Raw genomic sequence first — 17,665 nt, 5'->3', positions numbered from 1 at the left:
ATCCCAGCTGGCATAGGGCGTGAGGCGGGGGACACTCTGGGCACGACGCCAGTGTACCGCGGAGCCACACACAAAGACAGACACCCACGCACACACACTCACTCCTACCGGCCAATCAACCTGAAGCGCATGCTTTTGGAGGGGGGAGGAAGCCGGAGAACCCGGAGAGAACCCACGCAGACACGGGGAGAGCATGAGAACTCCGCACAGAGCGGGACTCGAACCCGGGTCCACCGTGTTGTGAGGCCGCAGCGCTAACCACTGTGCCCCCCCCCCCAGTGTGAATATAAATACTGTCATTATGAATACTGTTAATATAAATATTGTCCTCTTCTTCTTCTTCTCCTCTGGGCTTTTCCCTTCAGGGTCTCCACAGCCAATCAGTGTCCTCCATCTAACCCTGTCTTCTCATCCTCTTCTCTCACACCAACTACCTTCATGTCCTCTTTCACTACATCCATAAACCTCCTCTTTGGTCTTCCTCTAGGCCTCCTGCCTGGAAGTTCAGAACTCAGCATCCTTCTACCAATATATTCACTATCTCTCCTCTGGACATGTCCAAACCATCTCAGTCTGGCCTCTCTGACTTTATCTCCAGAACCTCTAACATGTGCTGTCCCTCTGATGGACTCATTCCTGATCCTATCCATCCTGGGGGGGGACAGGCCTCAACTCCATCTTAATAATCTAAAAGTGTTCCAGGAGCCGCATGACCTCTAGAACGTGACCTGTAGCCACGAGATGTTGACTGGGAGTGTGTGTGTGTGTGTGTGTGTGTGTGTGTGTGTGTGTGTGTGTGGGATGCTGAGACCTCCATGTGGGCCTGAGTTCCACGTTCATTAGGAGCGGGTCTGGAGTGAACTGGGGCGTCAGCTGTCCCGGATCACTTTCCCCCCCCAGAGGAACGGGCCGGCGTGGACAACTGTCGCCCTGACCTTGCTCCTCTTCATCACTCTCACACGACTGGCTGGGCCCTCCGGGGGCGGGTGGGGTGAGATTACCGGCATTCAGCATCTCCCCCGTCCCTCCACAAACACACCCCCCGGCTCCCCGACCCCCCCCCACCACCACCACCATCACGGAGACACGGACGCCTTCGAGTGGGTTTTATTTAGGGAGCGTCTTTAACGCGCCCCCAAACCAACGAGAGGGGCAGGGGGGCAGCTGGGTGGACCGGGTCGGGTCTGACCAGGAGGCCCCGGTAGATCCAATAACAGGAGCTGGTGACCCCCCCCCCGATGACAGGCATGCTGGGAGGAATAAAGTGGTTGGTTTTGCTGCAGGTACCCATGATGCACCTTGTTGGCGGCCGTGTGGCCCCTGCTGCAGCTGGACCGGTTAGCGCCACGGCCCTGTCTCCACATCACACTGGCATCTGATATACGACTGGGGGGCTACTGCTTTCCACCAAGGCCGAGTGGCGGGCCGGCCAGGGTGGTGGGGGGCGTCCTCAGGGGGTGCTGCGGGGTGTGTGAGGCGGGGGCCTGCGTGCCGTCGGCCAGCCGCCCGAGGGGGAGGCACATGGTGCCAACAGCTGCCCCGGTGTAACGCTAGCCCTCCGAAATGCTGCGCGTGGTAAACAATGCTGAGCTGAACACATGCCAGAGGGGGGGGTCCGGGTGAGGGAGGGGTGAGGAGGCTGGATGGGGGGCGACCCAGCTGACGCCGTGGAGAAAGGAGAGTTGACCCTCGGTGAAACGGCTTATTAAAGCGTGGTGGTCGCCATTCCAGGTGGGGAGGGGGTGACGCAGGACATGCCAGCGAGGGAAACCCGAGCCCCCCCACAAGCCGCAGACAGGAAGCCCAGATTCAGGAGATAGTTTTATAGTGTGTATTAACACGGACCGCACACGCCACACACACGGGACGCTGCTGACAGATGCCCCCCCCCCCCCCCCGGGGCTTCTCTCACCTTAAAATCGATAAATGACGCCTGTTGCAGAACGCTGGAACCCATCAGGGTTCCCAGGATCCCAGGGAGTGGCAGGAACAGATGGGACATGGACTGCCCCCCCCCCCATTACCCCCCTCCCTCCCACCACTGCTGGTACAGCTATCAATCCTCCACCGGTAGAAACTCTTCCCTAACGTCTGCTTTAATGGGGCGTAAATGAAATTAGATTGAATCTCATCATGAAATAAACTGAAACCTGATCCTGAATCCTGATTGGCTCCAGTCCATCAGTGTCATGTGATCAGTCACCTCGGCAACGGCGTCCCCCACCTGGTTCGTGTTTGTCAGCGTCTACCTGCCTCATGTTAGCGACCGTTAGCATTCCGCTCATTATTTGAACCCTTTTAATGATAAACTTGTGATTTCATTCAGTCCAGGATCTTCTGATCTCAGGTCAGTCGTGGAAACAAGAACCTGCTTCAGTAAAAATTAAAATAAGACCATAAATACAACCTGCAGAAAATTAATGTACAGAACATCATGTGAAACAACAAGGTGGTTGAAAGGGTCACGCGTGAAACAATTCAAACAAGTCGCTGTGATTGTCTGAGCAGTTCTGCTGCTGTCTGACATACGGTATCCATGGTAACGGTAACGCAGAGGCGTGGTGGGAGTGGGATTCTCAAGCCAGAAACCAGAACGCTGGAGATCCACCGATAAGAGCTCCAAAACACTCACACCTGGAGATGGAATCTGTGTGTGTGTGTGTGTGTGTGTGTGTGTGTGTGTGTGTGTGTGTGTGTGTGTGTGTGTGTGTGTGTGTGTGTGTGTGTGTGATGATGTTGACGATGATGAACTCCATTAACAAACCACGCGGCCCGTGTTGATATGGAGGTGGTTAACCAAACATTAACCGCTCTCCTGGCGGTGTCTGAGCACAGATATAATGACGGGGTGGGGGGGTGGGGGTACTCTCTGAGGAGCGCCACCGGGGGCAGAAAACACTGACGGGCCCTGAACACCACATGGAAGTGGCCCTGGTCCAAAGGGACCGGTTCCAATCAACACGAGGGTCATTAAGGGTCTCACCTGGACGTGATGATGAAACCGACACGATGACATCACCACTGACACGTTTCCTGTTTCTGAAGCTTTTTATTTTGTTCTCAGTAGCGTGTTTTTTTTTCACTGTATTTTAGGTTATACAACTAAATTCAAATTCAAAATCTAAAAAATAGCTTGAAAATCAAATGTTCAATCAGATTATTTTGTCATGACATCTGTCTCCTATCGATAATCAGAGATCAGCACCTAAAATAGATTTATTGATGATCCTGAATGCTGATTAGTTCTTATCTCACCTGAGTTTCAGGATTACTCAATACTCATCAGGCAACTGAGAGGACGAGCCGGGGGCCTGAGGTGTAAACGTGAAGGTCTGTTCCAACTTGCCCCGTGGCCCTGAGTCTCCAGATACAGCGGGGTGGGGTGGGGGGCAGGTTTCGGTTAACAAGTCTGAGCAGAAGGGAGAAGGAGGTGTGAGGAAAACATTTAGAGGGTCTGAACTGAATGAATGTGTTTGTAACACGTGTTTCTCTTCACAACGTCTGACGCTCATGTGACACGGATGACTTACATTAATTTCACTTATATATATATATATTTTTTAGATATGTTAATATACTTCACACCTTTATCACATTTACAACAACAACATCTGAAAAAATAATGCTTTTAGAGGAACCTCTAAATGCTGGGAACGCTGTTATTAAATGAGCATAGAAACAGATTGTTTATTCACAAACAGGTTTTAATGTAATTAACATTAATTAATTAGTGTTATATCTGTCTGCGCTGCAACGGCACATTCTAACATTTAGAGCGCAGCAAACTGAATTATTCTGGGTCAGGATAAAATCATTTATCATGGACTAACACCAGCCAGACGGAAGATGACGCCATAGCGCCCCCTAGTGAATAAAGTTCACACTCAAACTGAAGGTGTTGCTCTTTTCGACTGTTACAGGTGCAGAAATCATATTTTTATTATTTTGAGTCTCTAATGTAGGTGTACATTAAATTCATTTAATGATATTTAAAGTCATTGGGATTATCCTTTTTTTTTAAAACTGAAATTTTAGTAACATAAAGCAGTTTTAAACTGCTTTATGTTACTGCTTTATGTTACTGTAACTTTCCATCTATGATCCTGTTAGAATGTAGAAGGTAAACATGGAGGAATGTAAATATTTAAAATTAATAATAATGATAACTACAACAGCAACCACACTAACAACAACCATTATTATTATAATCATTATTACTATTATCAATTATTGTTAGTATTACTATTATTAGTTCAGAGGAAAGAAAATTTTCAAACAAATAAGTAACTATTTATTTCCCTGCTATCAAAGGTGACCCTCAGGTGGATAAAGGATTGTTAAACTCGTAGATGTCGTGTCCAGTGGAATTGGTTTGGGAATAGAATTGATTATTGATTTTAATCGATAGCCGCTAACATGACCCTGCTTACATCACGTGTCCTCTAATCCGTTCGGCGTCTCGTGTCTAGCAGATACTCCTGAGTGGATTACACTGATTGGATGATTTAATTGCGTGACGTCACTCCGCAGCCAGGACCTCTCAGGCCCCGCCCCGTGGTGACGCAGCGTGTTTGGCCCGTGACGCTGCTTGTACACGTAGCCTACTAGGATGTGTTCGCTGGACATGGCGGCGGCGCGTCGGACTCGCTCTCCTGCTCATCCGTAAGGTTTGCTTCCTGTCTCAACCCGTCCCGGGTCCCGGGCGTCGGTTCCGGGTCACTGCGCTCCGCAGCGGGCTGTGGGTTCAGTGTGAGCGGCTCATCCGGGCGTCTCCACCGGCCCCGGAACGGTGGCTCCTCTGGTTAGCGTAGGCTAGTTAGCCGGTGATGCTAGCACCGATGCTAACGCAGACGGGCTCGAGTGAACCGGCTCGTTTCCGCTCCGCATCCGGTAACGGGTCAGACGGTGTGTTCACCTAGTCGGTAATCGTTCGTTCACGGTAAACCCGGAAGTCGTGGCGTCGCGCGAGCCGACAGCGCGTTCCAGGACACGGCGTTGATAGCCTGACCGTTAGCTCACCGGGCGCTAATGTCCGCCCGTCGTGTCACATGACGACGGGCGGGTGAGGGAGAACGTTACCGGAGGGTGTCGGGCTCACAGCGGAGGGTCACCGCCGTCAGAACCGGGAGTTTGGTCCGTAGTCGTTACGTCACAGACCGGTGAGCATTAGCCCCGGTCAGCGCCGGACGGATCCGGGTCACCGGCCCAGGCTATCGAGTCTGGGTCTGACCTCCATTTAAGGTCTCGGTACGGCCACCTGACACGTGACGTCATCTCCGCTCACCCGTGATTGATTATTGATTATTATCGTGTTTTGAATCTGTGTCTAAACGTGTCACACACCTGTTAGCCGAGCGTTCAGGCAGGAAGTTCCTGTTGAGAATACCGGATGTTGACGGTGGATGTTTGTTTGTTTGTTTGTTTGTTTGTTTGTTTGTTTGTGTAAACGATCCACGGGGCTTCCTGTTTCCTGTCAGCTGGTGGACCCCATTCAGAACCCCCCGGTCCTTTAAACGTTAAATATTCCCTCTGGCATGAAGCATGTACAGCGTAGTGTGTGTGTGTATGTGTGTGTGTGTGTGTGTGTGTGTGTGTGTGTGTGTGACAGGTGACACGTTCACCCTTTGTTCACCAGGATCAGTGCGTTGCTCAAACACAGGTGTGTGACCTCACCTCCGTTCCCTCTGTTCCAGCGCCGCCTGACTGTCTCCGTGGTGACAGACCCCCCCCCTGTGACTCGGTCCTCGGACCCTTTAGCTCTGCAGCCATGCAGCCTCCTCCTCGCACCGGACCCCCGGGGGCCTCTGGCCCCCCTCCGTCGGGGCCTAATATGTTCCGCAGGACCAGGCCTCACAAGCACACAGCAGGGACAACCACCATGCCACCGGCCCCCCAGCCCATGACGGACCCTTTTGCTTTCGTGAGAGCCCCCCCACCACCTATGGCGGCGGGGGGCGTCCCTACGATGCCCAACAGCCACCCTCCGCCTCTGCAGGCTCCTCATGCCATGTTCTCTCCAGCGGGGCCGGGGCTGGCCCCGCAGCAGCAGGATGTCGGCCCCCCAGTGTGTCCTCCAGGGGTGACCCTTTACAACCCTCATAATGCAGCATCCCATAATGTGCCCCAGGCCCCCAGTGCCATGGGTTATGCCCCGCCCTCACACGGCGAACAGGGGTACTTTAATTCAAGAGAACAGCCATCGTCCACGGCCCCAGGGCCGCTGCACGGGGCCCCGGAGCCGCTGCACGGGGCCCCGGAGCCGCTGCACGGGGCCCCAGGGCCGCTGCACGGGGCCCCGGAGCCGCTGCATGTAGCCCCCAGCTCGGGCCCCCCCCAGCCCTTCCAGCCCGTGCCTCCAGCCTCCTCCTCCCAGTGGGCTCCTGATCACGGAAGTCGGCCCCCGTCAGTTCAGAACTACTTCCAGCCTACCAGTGACCCCCCACCACAGCCTTTTAATTTACCCCCCCAGGCGCAGATGTACCCCTCTCACACGCCGTCACCTCATCACAACGTCCCCACCCCTCCACAACCTGGACACCCCCAGGTCCAAGCACCCTTCCCTCTTCAGAACCCTGCCAAGGCCCCTGGTTCCCACTGGGCTGACCCCAATGCCCCCCCACTTCATAATTCCCAAAACCAGAGCTACTTGAGCCAGAGCTGCCCCCCCCAGGACCCCTGGTTCAACCAGCATCCGCAGGACTCAGGCTACCACCAGATGGGGTCCAGCCTGAGCCACCCCCAGCCCAGGCCGGACCCGGCTGCCTTCCAGCATGTGTCCCTCCCCGGGTCCGTCCCTGGGGGGGCCCCCGGCTCATACCCCCAGGAGCCCGGAGCGCTGGCCATGTTCTTCAAAGACAACGACGTGGAGAACGAGGAAACGCTGGCAGACGAGAGGAGCAGGGCTGTGAACGGGGGTCCGGGCTCCGCCCCACCCCCCAGCAGCAACCCCGCTCACGCCGGGGGCCACGCCGGTGTGCCGCTGGACTACCAGGACCACGCCCACGTCCCGTACATGAATGACGGTCACTATGCATCGCAGGGACTCGCCCAGAAGCCCCCCCAGTGCCAGGACGACCATGTGGAGAATCTGGAGTGCGTTCCAAACCAAGAGGTGTTACCCAGCCCCGCCCACGGGGGCCCCGCCGCTGCCCCCGCCCACACAGGAGACCTGTTTGAGACCGGCCCCAACCTGGAGACTCCGGACTCCGTGGCGAGGCCGACGCGTTCTGCCAGCGTGTCGTCCAGCTACAGCAGCGTGAGCCACGGGAGCGGCGCCGGCCCCCGCCGCCACCAGGGGGTGCTGGGCACCTTCATTCAGCAGGAGAGCCCCCGCCTGGCCGACGAGGCCGGCCCACCTGCTGCCACCGGGGGCTACTTTGAGCAGATCGACTCGTCTCCGGCGGCAGACGCAGGAGCCCCGCCTCAAGGCCCCCTGGAGCAGACGTGGCCCCCCACGCCCAGCCCCCCCAAACCCACTGGGAACTTCCAGGCCAGCGCCAACAGCTCCTTCGAACCGGTGCGCTCCCACGGGGTGGGGGTGCGCCCCCCGGAGGTCGACAGGGCCAAGATGGTGGCAGAACACGGTGCCGATTCTACGCCGGGCAACCTGGAGCACCCGCCAGACAACATGGAGAACATTTACAGACCGGGGCCCCCCCTGCATCCGGTGCCTGGAGACGGCGGCGCTCACGTGACGTTTCCGGGGGTGCACTCTCACTCCCGACCTTCATCCCGCGCTCTGGGGGCCAGCCGGCCCTGCGAGAGTCCGGCCACAACGCTCTGGGCCCAGAACGATCCTGCTAGCCTGGGCGCTAACATCCTGCTGGCCCCCGCCGCACCCACGGTCCTTGCCCCTCTGCGAGAGCCCAGCGCTGACGTCATCCAGCCCCCAGAGGACGGCCCCCTGGACCTACAGCCCTCCCCAAGGATTTCACAGCAGCACTCAGAAAACCTGGAGAACCCCCCGAAGGTGAGCGAGGCGGACTCGTCCGGCCCCCTGGGCTACGCCTCGCTCCTCGTGTCCGACGCGCTCCAGCAGCCGGTTCTGATCGCCCCGCCCGCATCCAGCTACAGCGTGATTCCCCAGAGCGGCCCCGCCCAGTCTGCCAGTCTCAGTAGCCCCACCCCGCCCCTGAGACCAGTCCCACAGGGTGCTGGCCCCTCCCAGCCACCTCCTTTACCCTCCAATCAGAACCCACTGATGGCGGCGGGCCCCCTCAGCCCCGTCCCGCTCAACCTGGCCAGAGACAAGACAGACGTGACCCAATCGGACATAACGGCGCCCCCTCAGCCTCAGCCGGGCCGCTGTCCCGCACCAGGCGCTGGAGACGACCCCCCTGCTCCGCAAGGACCTCCACAGTCTTCTTTTGTGGCCCCCCCCATCAGTAACCACAAGCAGCCGTCAAATTACGAGCTGCTGGATTTTTCTATGCACCAAAGCCAAGCGTCAGCGCTGGAGCCCCCCCACTCCAGCAACGGCTTCTACTTGCAGGTCACCAAAGACGCTCAGCAGGGGTTCCGAGGGAAGGGGGCAGGCCCTGTCCAGTCTCCCATCTCCTCATCTACCCCGCCGGGGCCCCCGGCCCCCTCCCTAATGGCTGCAGACGCCCAGCGACCCCCGGCCGAACCTCCTAACGCTGCAGATTCTCAGGCAGTGGTCAGTGGAACACAACCCCCCCACGGCCAGTTTTCAGCTCAAGCCTCTACGGAAGGGAGCGCTCCCCCCCCTCCTCCTGCTGCTGCTTCGTACCCCACTGTCCCTCAAGAAACAGCCCCTCCAGGAGCCCCCCTGCCAGCTGCTGCAGAACCGCCTCGACCGCCTTCCTCTGCAGGCAGCCAGGGGTACGGGCCCCCCCCTCCAGGCTCAGGGCCCATGTACAGTGGATATTATGGAAGTTATGGTGAATTCCCAGAGGGCAGAGCGCCTTATCTTCCTGGGCAGTACCCACCCCCCCCACCAGGGGACCCCAGACTGCAGCAGTATTATCAGGTGAGTGGACGAAGCCTTCTGCTGGGCTCTGAGCGGGTCATGTGACCCTGACGGATACCCTTTCTCCCCAGGACGGTTACAGCAGCAAGTCTGATCCTTGGCGTGCCCGATATGAAGGACAGCCCCCAGCGTACCCCAACTACCCCTACAGAGAGCCCCTGCCGGAGCGGCCCAGCTCCAGAAGCAGTCAGTACTCCGACAGGCCGTCATCCAGGTGGGCCGCCGCCTCACACCAGACCCACAAACCAGTCCAGAGCAGCGTTTACTGGTTCCATGGTGTGGTTTTCACGTCTGCTGTAGCTGCTCCTGCTAAACGCTAAACCTGACCTTCGTTTCCTTCACCTGCAGGCAGGGATATCCTGACGAGTACCACAGAGCAAACCGAAGTGCCTACAGCGAATATTATGCAGATTATGCCAAGCACTATGGTTATGGAGGTACAACCCACAGCTGATGTCACCGCCAACACAAAGGAATCTTTTTCCCATTACAGTGCTCCCTCGCGTATCAACACTCGTAACGTCACCTCATCGTGGATTTTTGGTAGACAGTCACGTGATACCATACGCGCATTCTATTGGCTGATGGCATCCTGAAGTGCACTACGTTCTGTGAATCTCGGACTTCCGTGAGACACAGAAGGGCTTTAAACAGTCTATCAGAGTGTTTTAAAGGTGATACAGATAGAAGGTGGTTTAATTACCCTGAATAATAAGATAAATAGTTCATCGTTCTATCGTGGAGTTTGTTAATCACGTGTGGTTCCTGGAACGCATTAACCACGAGGAACGAGGGATCACTGTACCTCAAGCTGGAACTTTTCTTCCTCCAAATGTATATTCACCATTTAATAATATATAATCTCCCTTTTTCTGTTGGAAGGGTACAACTACGGGCATTATGACCCGCAGTACAGGGGCTACTACGACCAGACCTACTGGTCTAATTATGATGATCCCTACAGAGGCAGAGAGAACTACTATAACCATCACACGTATCCCAGGTAACCCTTGACCTGTCCCACGTCAGTGGAACCGTTAAACCGATTCGTGTTGTTCTGAACGCTCAGACGTTCCTCCCACAGGAAAGAGGCGTACGACGACCAGTGGCGGTACTACCCTAGTTACGACGCCAGCTTTGACGATGACTACCGGCGTCGGGGGGACGTGTATGGGGACGACTTTGACCGACGCAGCGTCCACAGCGAGCAGTCGGCCCACAGCTCCCACAGCCACCACAGCCGGCGCAGCAGCTTCAGCTCACGCTCCCAGCAGGTAGCGGGGCCGGGGGCCGCTCTGGGGGTTCAGGGTCAATCCTCTCCGATGCCACAGAGCGACGCCATCAAGCGTCCCGTGACCCCTCCTTTGTCTTTTGTCCCCCCACCCTGCAGAGCCAGGTCTACAGAAGCCAGCCTGACCTGGTGTCAGCCGTCTACGACGCCACCTCCTCCACCCTGGCTGTGGACTACTCCTACGGACAGTACCCCAACCAGCCCGACGCCTCCCAGAACTACAGCCAGTACCTCTACCCCTCTGACTACCCAGCAGACAGCACCTGGATCGCCCCCGAGCAGCGTGAGTCCAGACCTCCTCAGGGATCCCCTCAAACCCACCAAAGGTTCCGTCTAATAGTTCACTCGGTAAACCTTTATTTTGCCTCCAGCTCCTCCACGTCCTGCGACCCCAGAGAAGTTCACCATCCCCCACCGCTGCGCCCGCTTCGGACCTGGAGGTCATCTGGTCCAAGTTCTGCCCAACCTGCCCTCTGCTGGACAGCCCGCCCTTGTGGACATCCACAGCGTGGAGGTAACATCTGATAGCGTCAAGACAGGGCCTCTCAACCCCCCCCCCCCCCCCCCAGGCACCATCAGGTTCTTCAGTTCTACCTGATGGGGTCCATGGAGGAACGTTAGAGTCCAGCGTTTCAAAGTATGCCTGTTTTTTCAGACCCTGCTGCTGGACACCCCGGACCAGGCGGAGCTACGAGCATTCCCTGGACCGCTGGTCAGGTTAGAGACGTCTGTCCTCAGTGTCACCCGAGAGCCACACGACCAGTGTTGATCTATGTCTGGTTACATCCAGCTTCAGAGCGGTGATGTAGTCGTCAGTGTTCCTGTGTTCGTCCATCCGTCCGTCCGTTAGTCAAATATCTTCAGGACCGTTACAGAAAGAAAGAACAAAAGCACATGACTCAGGCAGCCAAGGGGATGAACATGAGGTGATGACTTTGACCTTGAGAAAACTAGGTCAAGGGCAAATTTCAACTTTTGTACACTCAGGAACCGGATAAGATAGAAAGACGAGGGAGAAGGCCAGTGTGAGTAAGACCATAGATCGAAACACTAGCCTTGATCTATGGTCTGACATATTTTCTATCCTGAGATATTTTTGCACGCATGTCAGGAACCACATGAGAAAGAAAGACGAAACAAAAGGCGTTATATTCAGGGAGGCAAGGGGATGAAAATTAGATCACAACCTTGACCTTGAAAAACTAGGTCAAGGTCACATTTTCACTTTTATACCTTTTTAGGTACACATCTCTGAAACCTGATGACAGAATGCACCGGGTACATGTTGGGTCATGTTGGGTCAAGAGTCTTTTATTAATATATCTAGTTTCTATAGTAGATCTCCTTCAATGAAATGTTTCCATAGAACTGCGTTGACTAATCAGGACCCCCCCCTCAGGGAGGAGACCCACAAGGTGGACGTGATCAAGTTCTCCCAGAGCAAAGCGCTGGAGTGTTCTCGAGACTCCGCCCTGCTGGACCGGGACTCGGCCCGCCTGCTGTGGGACTTCATCGTGCTGCTGTGCAGACAGAACGGGGTAAGAGCGCTCACAGGAACAGGAAGTGGGGCGTCGACGCCGGCCGTCTCACCGATGCGCCGCTCCTCTTCCAGACTGTGGTCGGCACCGACATCGCCGACCTGCTGCTGAAGGAGCACCGCTCCGTCTGGCTGCCGGGGAAAAGTCCCAACGAAGCCAACCTGATCGACTTCAACAACGAGCCGCTGGCCCGCGCCGAGGAGGAGCCGGGGGCGGGGCCGCTGTCCCTCCTGTCCGACACCTTCATGACCGTCCCGGAGAACGTGGGCAAAGAAACGGAGCGCTTCAGGGAGCTGCTGCTGTTCGGCCGCAAGAAGGTGAAGGAACGGCGCTCAGCCAGCGTGTAGAGAACCAGACGAACGCCAGGGAAGCAGGAACAAACTGTGTTCTGTCGCTACAGGACGCGCTGGAAGCAGCCATGAAGGGGGGGCTGTGGGGACACGCCCTGCTGTTGGCCAGCAAGATGGACAACAGGACGCACGCACGCGTCATGACGAGGTGAGCACCAATCACGGCTGCCGCCTCGTGCCGGGACGGCTCTGCTCATCTGATGTGTGTGTGTGTGTGTGTGTGTGTTCAGGTTCGCCAACAGCCTGCCCATCAACGACCCCCTCCAGACGGTTTACCAGCTGATGTCCGGGAGGATGCCTGCTTCAGCCACCGTTAGCTTAGCTTTAGCTTTCTCTTTCTAACCCTTCACTCACTATTGTTCGTTTGAAGCCACTGCCCCCCCCCCGTTCTGAGGCGTGTTTGTGTCGTTGCAGTGTTGCGGCGAGGAGAAGTGGGGCGACTGGCGCCCCCACCTGGCAATGGTGCTGTCCAACCTCACGCACACCCTGGACCTGGATACACGCACTATCACCACCATGGGCGACACACTCGGTAGGGTCGTACGCTGACGGTTTGGCCCCTCGCCCCCCCAGCGCCGCTCCGTCTCACCTTGTGTTCGTCCCGCAGCGTCCAAAGGCCTGATGGACGCCGCCCACTTCTGCTACCTGATGGCCCAGGTGGGGCTGGGAGTTTTCACCAAGAAGAGCACCAAGATGGTTCTGATTGGCTCCAACCACAGGTGAGGCGGAGGCAGACACACTGACCCAGTGAAGGTGTTGTCTCACACACACACACACACACACACACACACACACACACACACACACACACACACACACACACACACACACACACCATCTTCTCTTCTTCTGCAGTCTGCCCTTCCACCAGTTCTCCACCAACGAGGCGATCCAGAGGACGGAGGCCTACGAGTACGCCCAGTCTCTGGGCTCCCACCCCTGCTCCCTCCCCAACTTCCAGGTGCGTCTGTTTGTTTCTTGATGGTTTTTGCATCTCCTGTAACGTGAAGCGTGACGGCGCGGCGCTCTGGCCCCCCCCAGGTGTTCAAGCTGATCTACGCGTGTCGCCTGGCGGAGGCGGGGCTCAGCGCTCAGGCCTTCCACTACTGTGAAGTCATCTCCAGGAGCGTCCTCACGCAGCCCGGCTACTACTCCCCCGTGTTCATCAGCCAGACCATCCAGGTGCCACCACCCCCACCCCCCCGGTGCTGTCGCTTACCTGCGTGTGGCTCCGCCTCCTGAACCCTGTCGTCCACAGATGTCGGAGAAGCTGCGGTTCTTCGACCCCCAGCTGAAGGAGAAGCCGGAGCAGGAGCTCTTCCTGGAGCCTGATTGGCTGATCCGGCTGCGGGAGCTGGACAGACAGATCCGGGTGAGATGGGGGGGTCATTCAGGCGTGGCCTCTGGTTCCCAGCATGTCCTAACGGTCGTGTCCTCTCACAGACGGGGGCCATCAGGTACAGCGAGGACAGGACCACGCCCTCCCAGTTCGACTGCAGCAGCCCCAGCTCGGACCTGGACCCCCCCAGCCCTACCCAACCCCAGCTCACGGAGATGGACGGCCCTCCGCCCGACAACCCGCTGATGACCTCACTGCTGCCCGGCCCCCCCCCTCAGAGGGTCCAGCTGATGCCTCCAGGTGGGTGGACTGGCTCAGAGGGGGGGTCTGTTCTCTCCCCTTCCCCCGGATTTCATCTCTCTGTCTCTCCCCCAGCTCCCCCCTCCATCCTCCAGGATGGCATGGCCCCCCCCCAGTTGTTCCCCTCCACCGATGCGCCCCCGTTCTACCCCGTGCCCCCTGGTGGACAGCCGGGCCAGATGCCCGTTCCAGGCTACCCCCCTCAGGATTCTGGTTTTGCCCCAACCCCCTTCCATCCTCACCCCGAGCAGACAGAGCTATATCCAGGACCCCCCCCACAGCAAGCAGGCCAAATGTCACCGCACATGCTCCCTCAGGGACCCCACTCACCTGTACAGATCAACCCCCCCCTGCCCCAGCATATGCCCCCTTCTCCCAGCCACATGCCCCCCATGCAGCAGCTGCCCCAGGCCCCCCCAGAGATGCACCACGCCCCGCCGGTGTCCACCTCCCCGCCTCGGCGCTCCTTCACGCCGCAGACAGACCTGTACGACAGGATGGCCCAGATGGTGAGTGACCCCCCACCCCCCACTCAGACGCTGCTTTATGTCCTGAACACACCTCTCTCCTGGTGCTGCAGGGTCCCGGGAGGAGGTCCAGGACCACGTCCCAGTCCTCCGGTCACATGGTGAGTCCCCCCCCCCCTCTGATGTCATTTCCTGTGGGTGAGCTCGTGGTCAGTGTGGGTAACTGGACTTCCTGGTGTGTAGGCCTCTGGGCGTCGCTCTCGCACCACATCTGAGTCGTCCACTCACTCCGGAGGCAGAGAGCGCAGCAACTCCTTCATCCAGCAGGTGGCGCCGCCCCCACCCCCCATCCCCGAGCAGCCGCGGAGCGAGCAGGTGAAGAAGGCCAAGAAAGACTCCCCGAAAAAGGTTCGTCCTGATGAGCTGGCAGGTGATCGGCGTGCGGTCACTGCTGCCCCCTGGTGGCCACTAGTGACCGCTGGTGGCCACTGGTGCTCACTGCTGCCCCCGGTGGCCACTGGGTGTGTTTTCACAGGGAGGAGGTGGAGTTAACTGGTTTAAAAGCCTGTTGTGGAAGGGGAGGAGCGAAGCGCACCTACCGGACGACACCAACAAATCGGTAATGGCGTGTGTACCTGTGTGTGTGTGTGTGTGTGTGTGTGTGTGTGTGTGTGTGTGTGTGTGTGTGTGTGTGTGTGTGTGTGTGTGTGTGTGCTGCACTGAGGGCTGTGTTCTCCTGTCAGATCGTGTGGGACCAGACCAAACAGAAGTGGGTGGACCTGAACGAGCCGGAGGAGGAGGTGTGTAGTTGTACTTCCTGTGGGCGGAGCTTTGAACTTCCTGTGGGCGGGGCTGACATCTCCTTTCCTGTCGTCTCTCAGAGTAAGCCTCCTCCTCCTCCCCCCTCTGGATTCCCCATGATGCCTCAGAAGGCGGGCCCCGGGGGCCCCCTGTCTGCGCCGGGCGGCGGTCCTCCAGTCAACATCTTCTCCAGGAGGGCAGGTGAGATGAAGCCCCTCCCCACACAGACGTCTGTGGCGTTCTGGTGGTGACGACGGGACATTTCTCCCCCCCCCAGGCCCGAGGAGTCGATATGTGGACGTCCTGAATCCTGGGAGAACCACAAAGCCGGGGGGGCTAGCCCCCGCCCCCGCCGACATGTTTGCTCCGTTGGCGCCGATGCCGATGCCCACAAACCTGTTTGTGCCGAGCTCAGGTGTGTTCACACTCGTGGGGGGGCGGGGTCGCTGCAGGGGGCGGAGCCTTGACATGTGTTTGCTGTGTGCAGCGCCCGACGACCAGCAGCCACTAGAGGGCGTCGAAGGAGGAGACCAGGAGCAGAGTTCACCCACCAGCGCCGCCCCACAGGTACTTCCTGTTGCTGGGTTACCACGGTGATGGGATGGTTTGATGTTCTGCTAACAAAACGTGAACAGATGAATTTGCATGTGTTGACCGACTGGACCCCCCCGGTCCAGACGGGTCGGGTTGCTGCTTCACTCATTTCCTGTTTGTGGTCCTAGATGTTCAACCCCACCCTGCTGCCCCCCGCCCCCGAAGGGCCCCCTGCCCCTGAAGGCTCCCAGTCAGGAGAGGTAAGACCAGTCGCTCCCACCTCCTGTTTGTGAGTCGTGATGGCCATCGCCGTGACGACCGGGGCTATGGTGAATGTGGGTGGAGTCTGTGTGCACATCAGATGAGTCATGCTAAGCACACAGCCGGGGTGAAGCGGATTCCAGTCCACGTGTGGTTGGAGGCGGCGTTGTGTTCTGATGCTGTTGTGTGTTCGTTCTGAACGGGGGGTGTTGGAGGGGGGGTCTAACCCACTGCATGGAGACCCCCAACACCAGATGACCTCTGCTCTGTTTCCTGCTCTCTAGCTGTCGCGCTCTAGCTCAATGAGTTCTCTCTCACGCGAAGTGAGTCAGCATTTAAACCAGGTACCTGTGACGGGGTCCGCTCCCCCCACGTCTGCATCCCCCTTCCTCACCTGCTAACCAGCAGCATGCCCCCCCCCCGCCTCACCTGTCCCCTGCTGCACTAACCTCACACTGCATCTCCTCCTCAACGACCCCAGCAGCGTGACCCCCAGCAGCGTGACCCCCAGCCGTCTGCTGTGGAGGCGTGACTTAACCCTTGTGTTGCTGGGTGAGTTGAGCTGTAGATCAGAGCAAAGCATGCTGGGAGTTGGAGGACCACTCTGTCCGTCGTCACACCGCTTCAGTAACGTCAAAAACGTGCATGTGACTAAAAGATAGTTTGTGATGCTGCCTCACCACATCCTCCATCCTCCTGTTCTAAACCAGTACGCGTCACTGGGACTGCATCCACCTCTCCCTCCCCACCCATGGGGACAATAATGCTGAGTCATGTTCCAACACGCTCTGTTGGCTCCTTTTTGCAGAGTCCTGCCCAGGGAGCCGTACCTGGAGGCGTCACCTTCTATAACCCTGCACAGTTTGCACAGGTGAGGACGAGCAGCTGAGTCTAGAGTTCAGACGGGGGTCCGTTCCCTCGGTAACGCTGTTGTTTCCACCCTCCCCCCTCAGACGAGTGCACCGTCGGGCGGCGGCCACCGCCCCGGGCGTCTGGGCGGCCAGCGCCAGTACCCAGTGATGAAGTAAACATCCTGCAGACGAGCGGACGCGTTTGCTCAGCGATCTCCATGGAAACGGGACGCGGTGTTTTCCTGAAGGGCTTCTTCCTGCTTCACACCGGTGGTTCTTACTATTTCTGACAGACGTTCATGTCCACAATCTTCATGACGGCTTTGTTTTGTGGGCCGTAGTCATCGCTTTAAGTCCAGATGTCCACGTTTGATTGGTTGCTTGTGTGTGTGATGGATAGCTGATTTCCCGTCGTGGATTTTGATTTGCTGCTCTTCAGCTGGAGGCAGCATTCTGTGAGAGAACGGATTGACGGCGAGTCGTCTGCTGTGGTGTTTTTCCTCACGTCGCCCTCCATTAGAGAAACGGTGAGGGCGTCGCTGCCCGTTTCAGATATTTATTGAAATGTCCTCCCCGTCCGCGAGCGACTGGGTTCCATAAATCCGTCGTCTCCGTCGCTGACAGAGGGTCGGCCTTCAGAACAGCAGGAAATCACATTAGAACTGCTTTTTAAATGTTGCCGAAATAAATCTATCCAAATATTTGTATATCAGATCGATTGTATTTATGAGCTGTAGACATAAAGATGGAGAACGACTGATATTTGAAGACGTGTTTATGATCCAGATGATTGTTTTCCTCCTGCACACGCAGCAACGTAACGGTCCTCTAAAGTCCCCGCCCCTTTTAATTTACTGATAGCATTTGTTATTCATTTGTCGACCCGAATGTTTCCGCTTCAGTGATTTGTGTAGACGCCAGAAGACCAGACGTCCCCCCCTGTT

At 57.3% G+C, this 17,665-nt stretch overlaps 1 protein-coding gene across 3 annotated transcripts; it reads left to right on the top strand.

The window, feature by feature from the left end:
- The first annotated feature begins 4,436 nt into the window (after positions 1–4,436).
- Positions 4,437–17,338, top strand: sec16a (SEC16 homolog A, endoplasmic reticulum export factor). 3 transcript variants are annotated; one of them, XM_068335724.1, is made up of 31 exons: positions 4,437–4,662; positions 5,694–8,989; positions 9,061–9,203; positions 9,338–9,426; positions 9,872–9,992; positions 10,074–10,263; positions 10,380–10,563; positions 10,652–10,794; positions 10,936–10,997; positions 11,680–11,818; positions 11,893–12,135; positions 12,219–12,316; positions 12,399–12,480; positions 12,583–12,700; positions 12,776–12,887; positions 13,024–13,129; positions 13,210–13,350; positions 13,427–13,540; positions 13,612–13,807; positions 13,883–14,316; positions 14,388–14,435; positions 14,518–14,682; positions 14,810–14,893; positions 15,018–15,074; positions 15,156–15,276; positions 15,353–15,490; positions 15,563–15,642; positions 15,798–15,869; positions 16,155–16,214; positions 16,679–16,741; positions 16,824–17,338. In XM_068335724.1, exons 2-31 carry the CDS (start codon positions 5,768–5,770, stop codon positions 16,896–16,898), a joined length of 6,900 nt encoding a protein of 2,299 aa, XP_068191825.1. In that variant the 5' UTR covers positions 4,437–4,662; positions 5,694–5,767; the 3' UTR covers positions 16,899–17,338. The 3 variants fall into 3 exon arrangements, with proteins under 3 accessions (XP_068191825.1, XP_068191826.1, XP_068191828.1); XM_068335725.1 differs by having other exon boundaries at positions 4,437–4,667; XM_068335727.1 differs by lacking the exon at positions 16,155–16,214 and having other exon boundaries at positions 4,438–4,662.
- The last annotated feature ends 327 nt before the right edge of the window (positions 17,339–17,665 follow it).

This window comes from Antennarius striatus, chromosome 15 (genome assembly GCF_040054535.1).
Source record: "Antennarius striatus isolate MH-2024 chromosome 15, ASM4005453v1, whole genome shotgun sequence".
NCBI classification, from domain to species: Eukaryota; Metazoa; Chordata; class Actinopteri; order Lophiiformes; family Antennariidae; genus Antennarius; species Antennarius striatus.
Note: the sequence above shows the minus strand (reverse complement) of the source record. Positions and strands in the feature narration are given on the sequence as shown.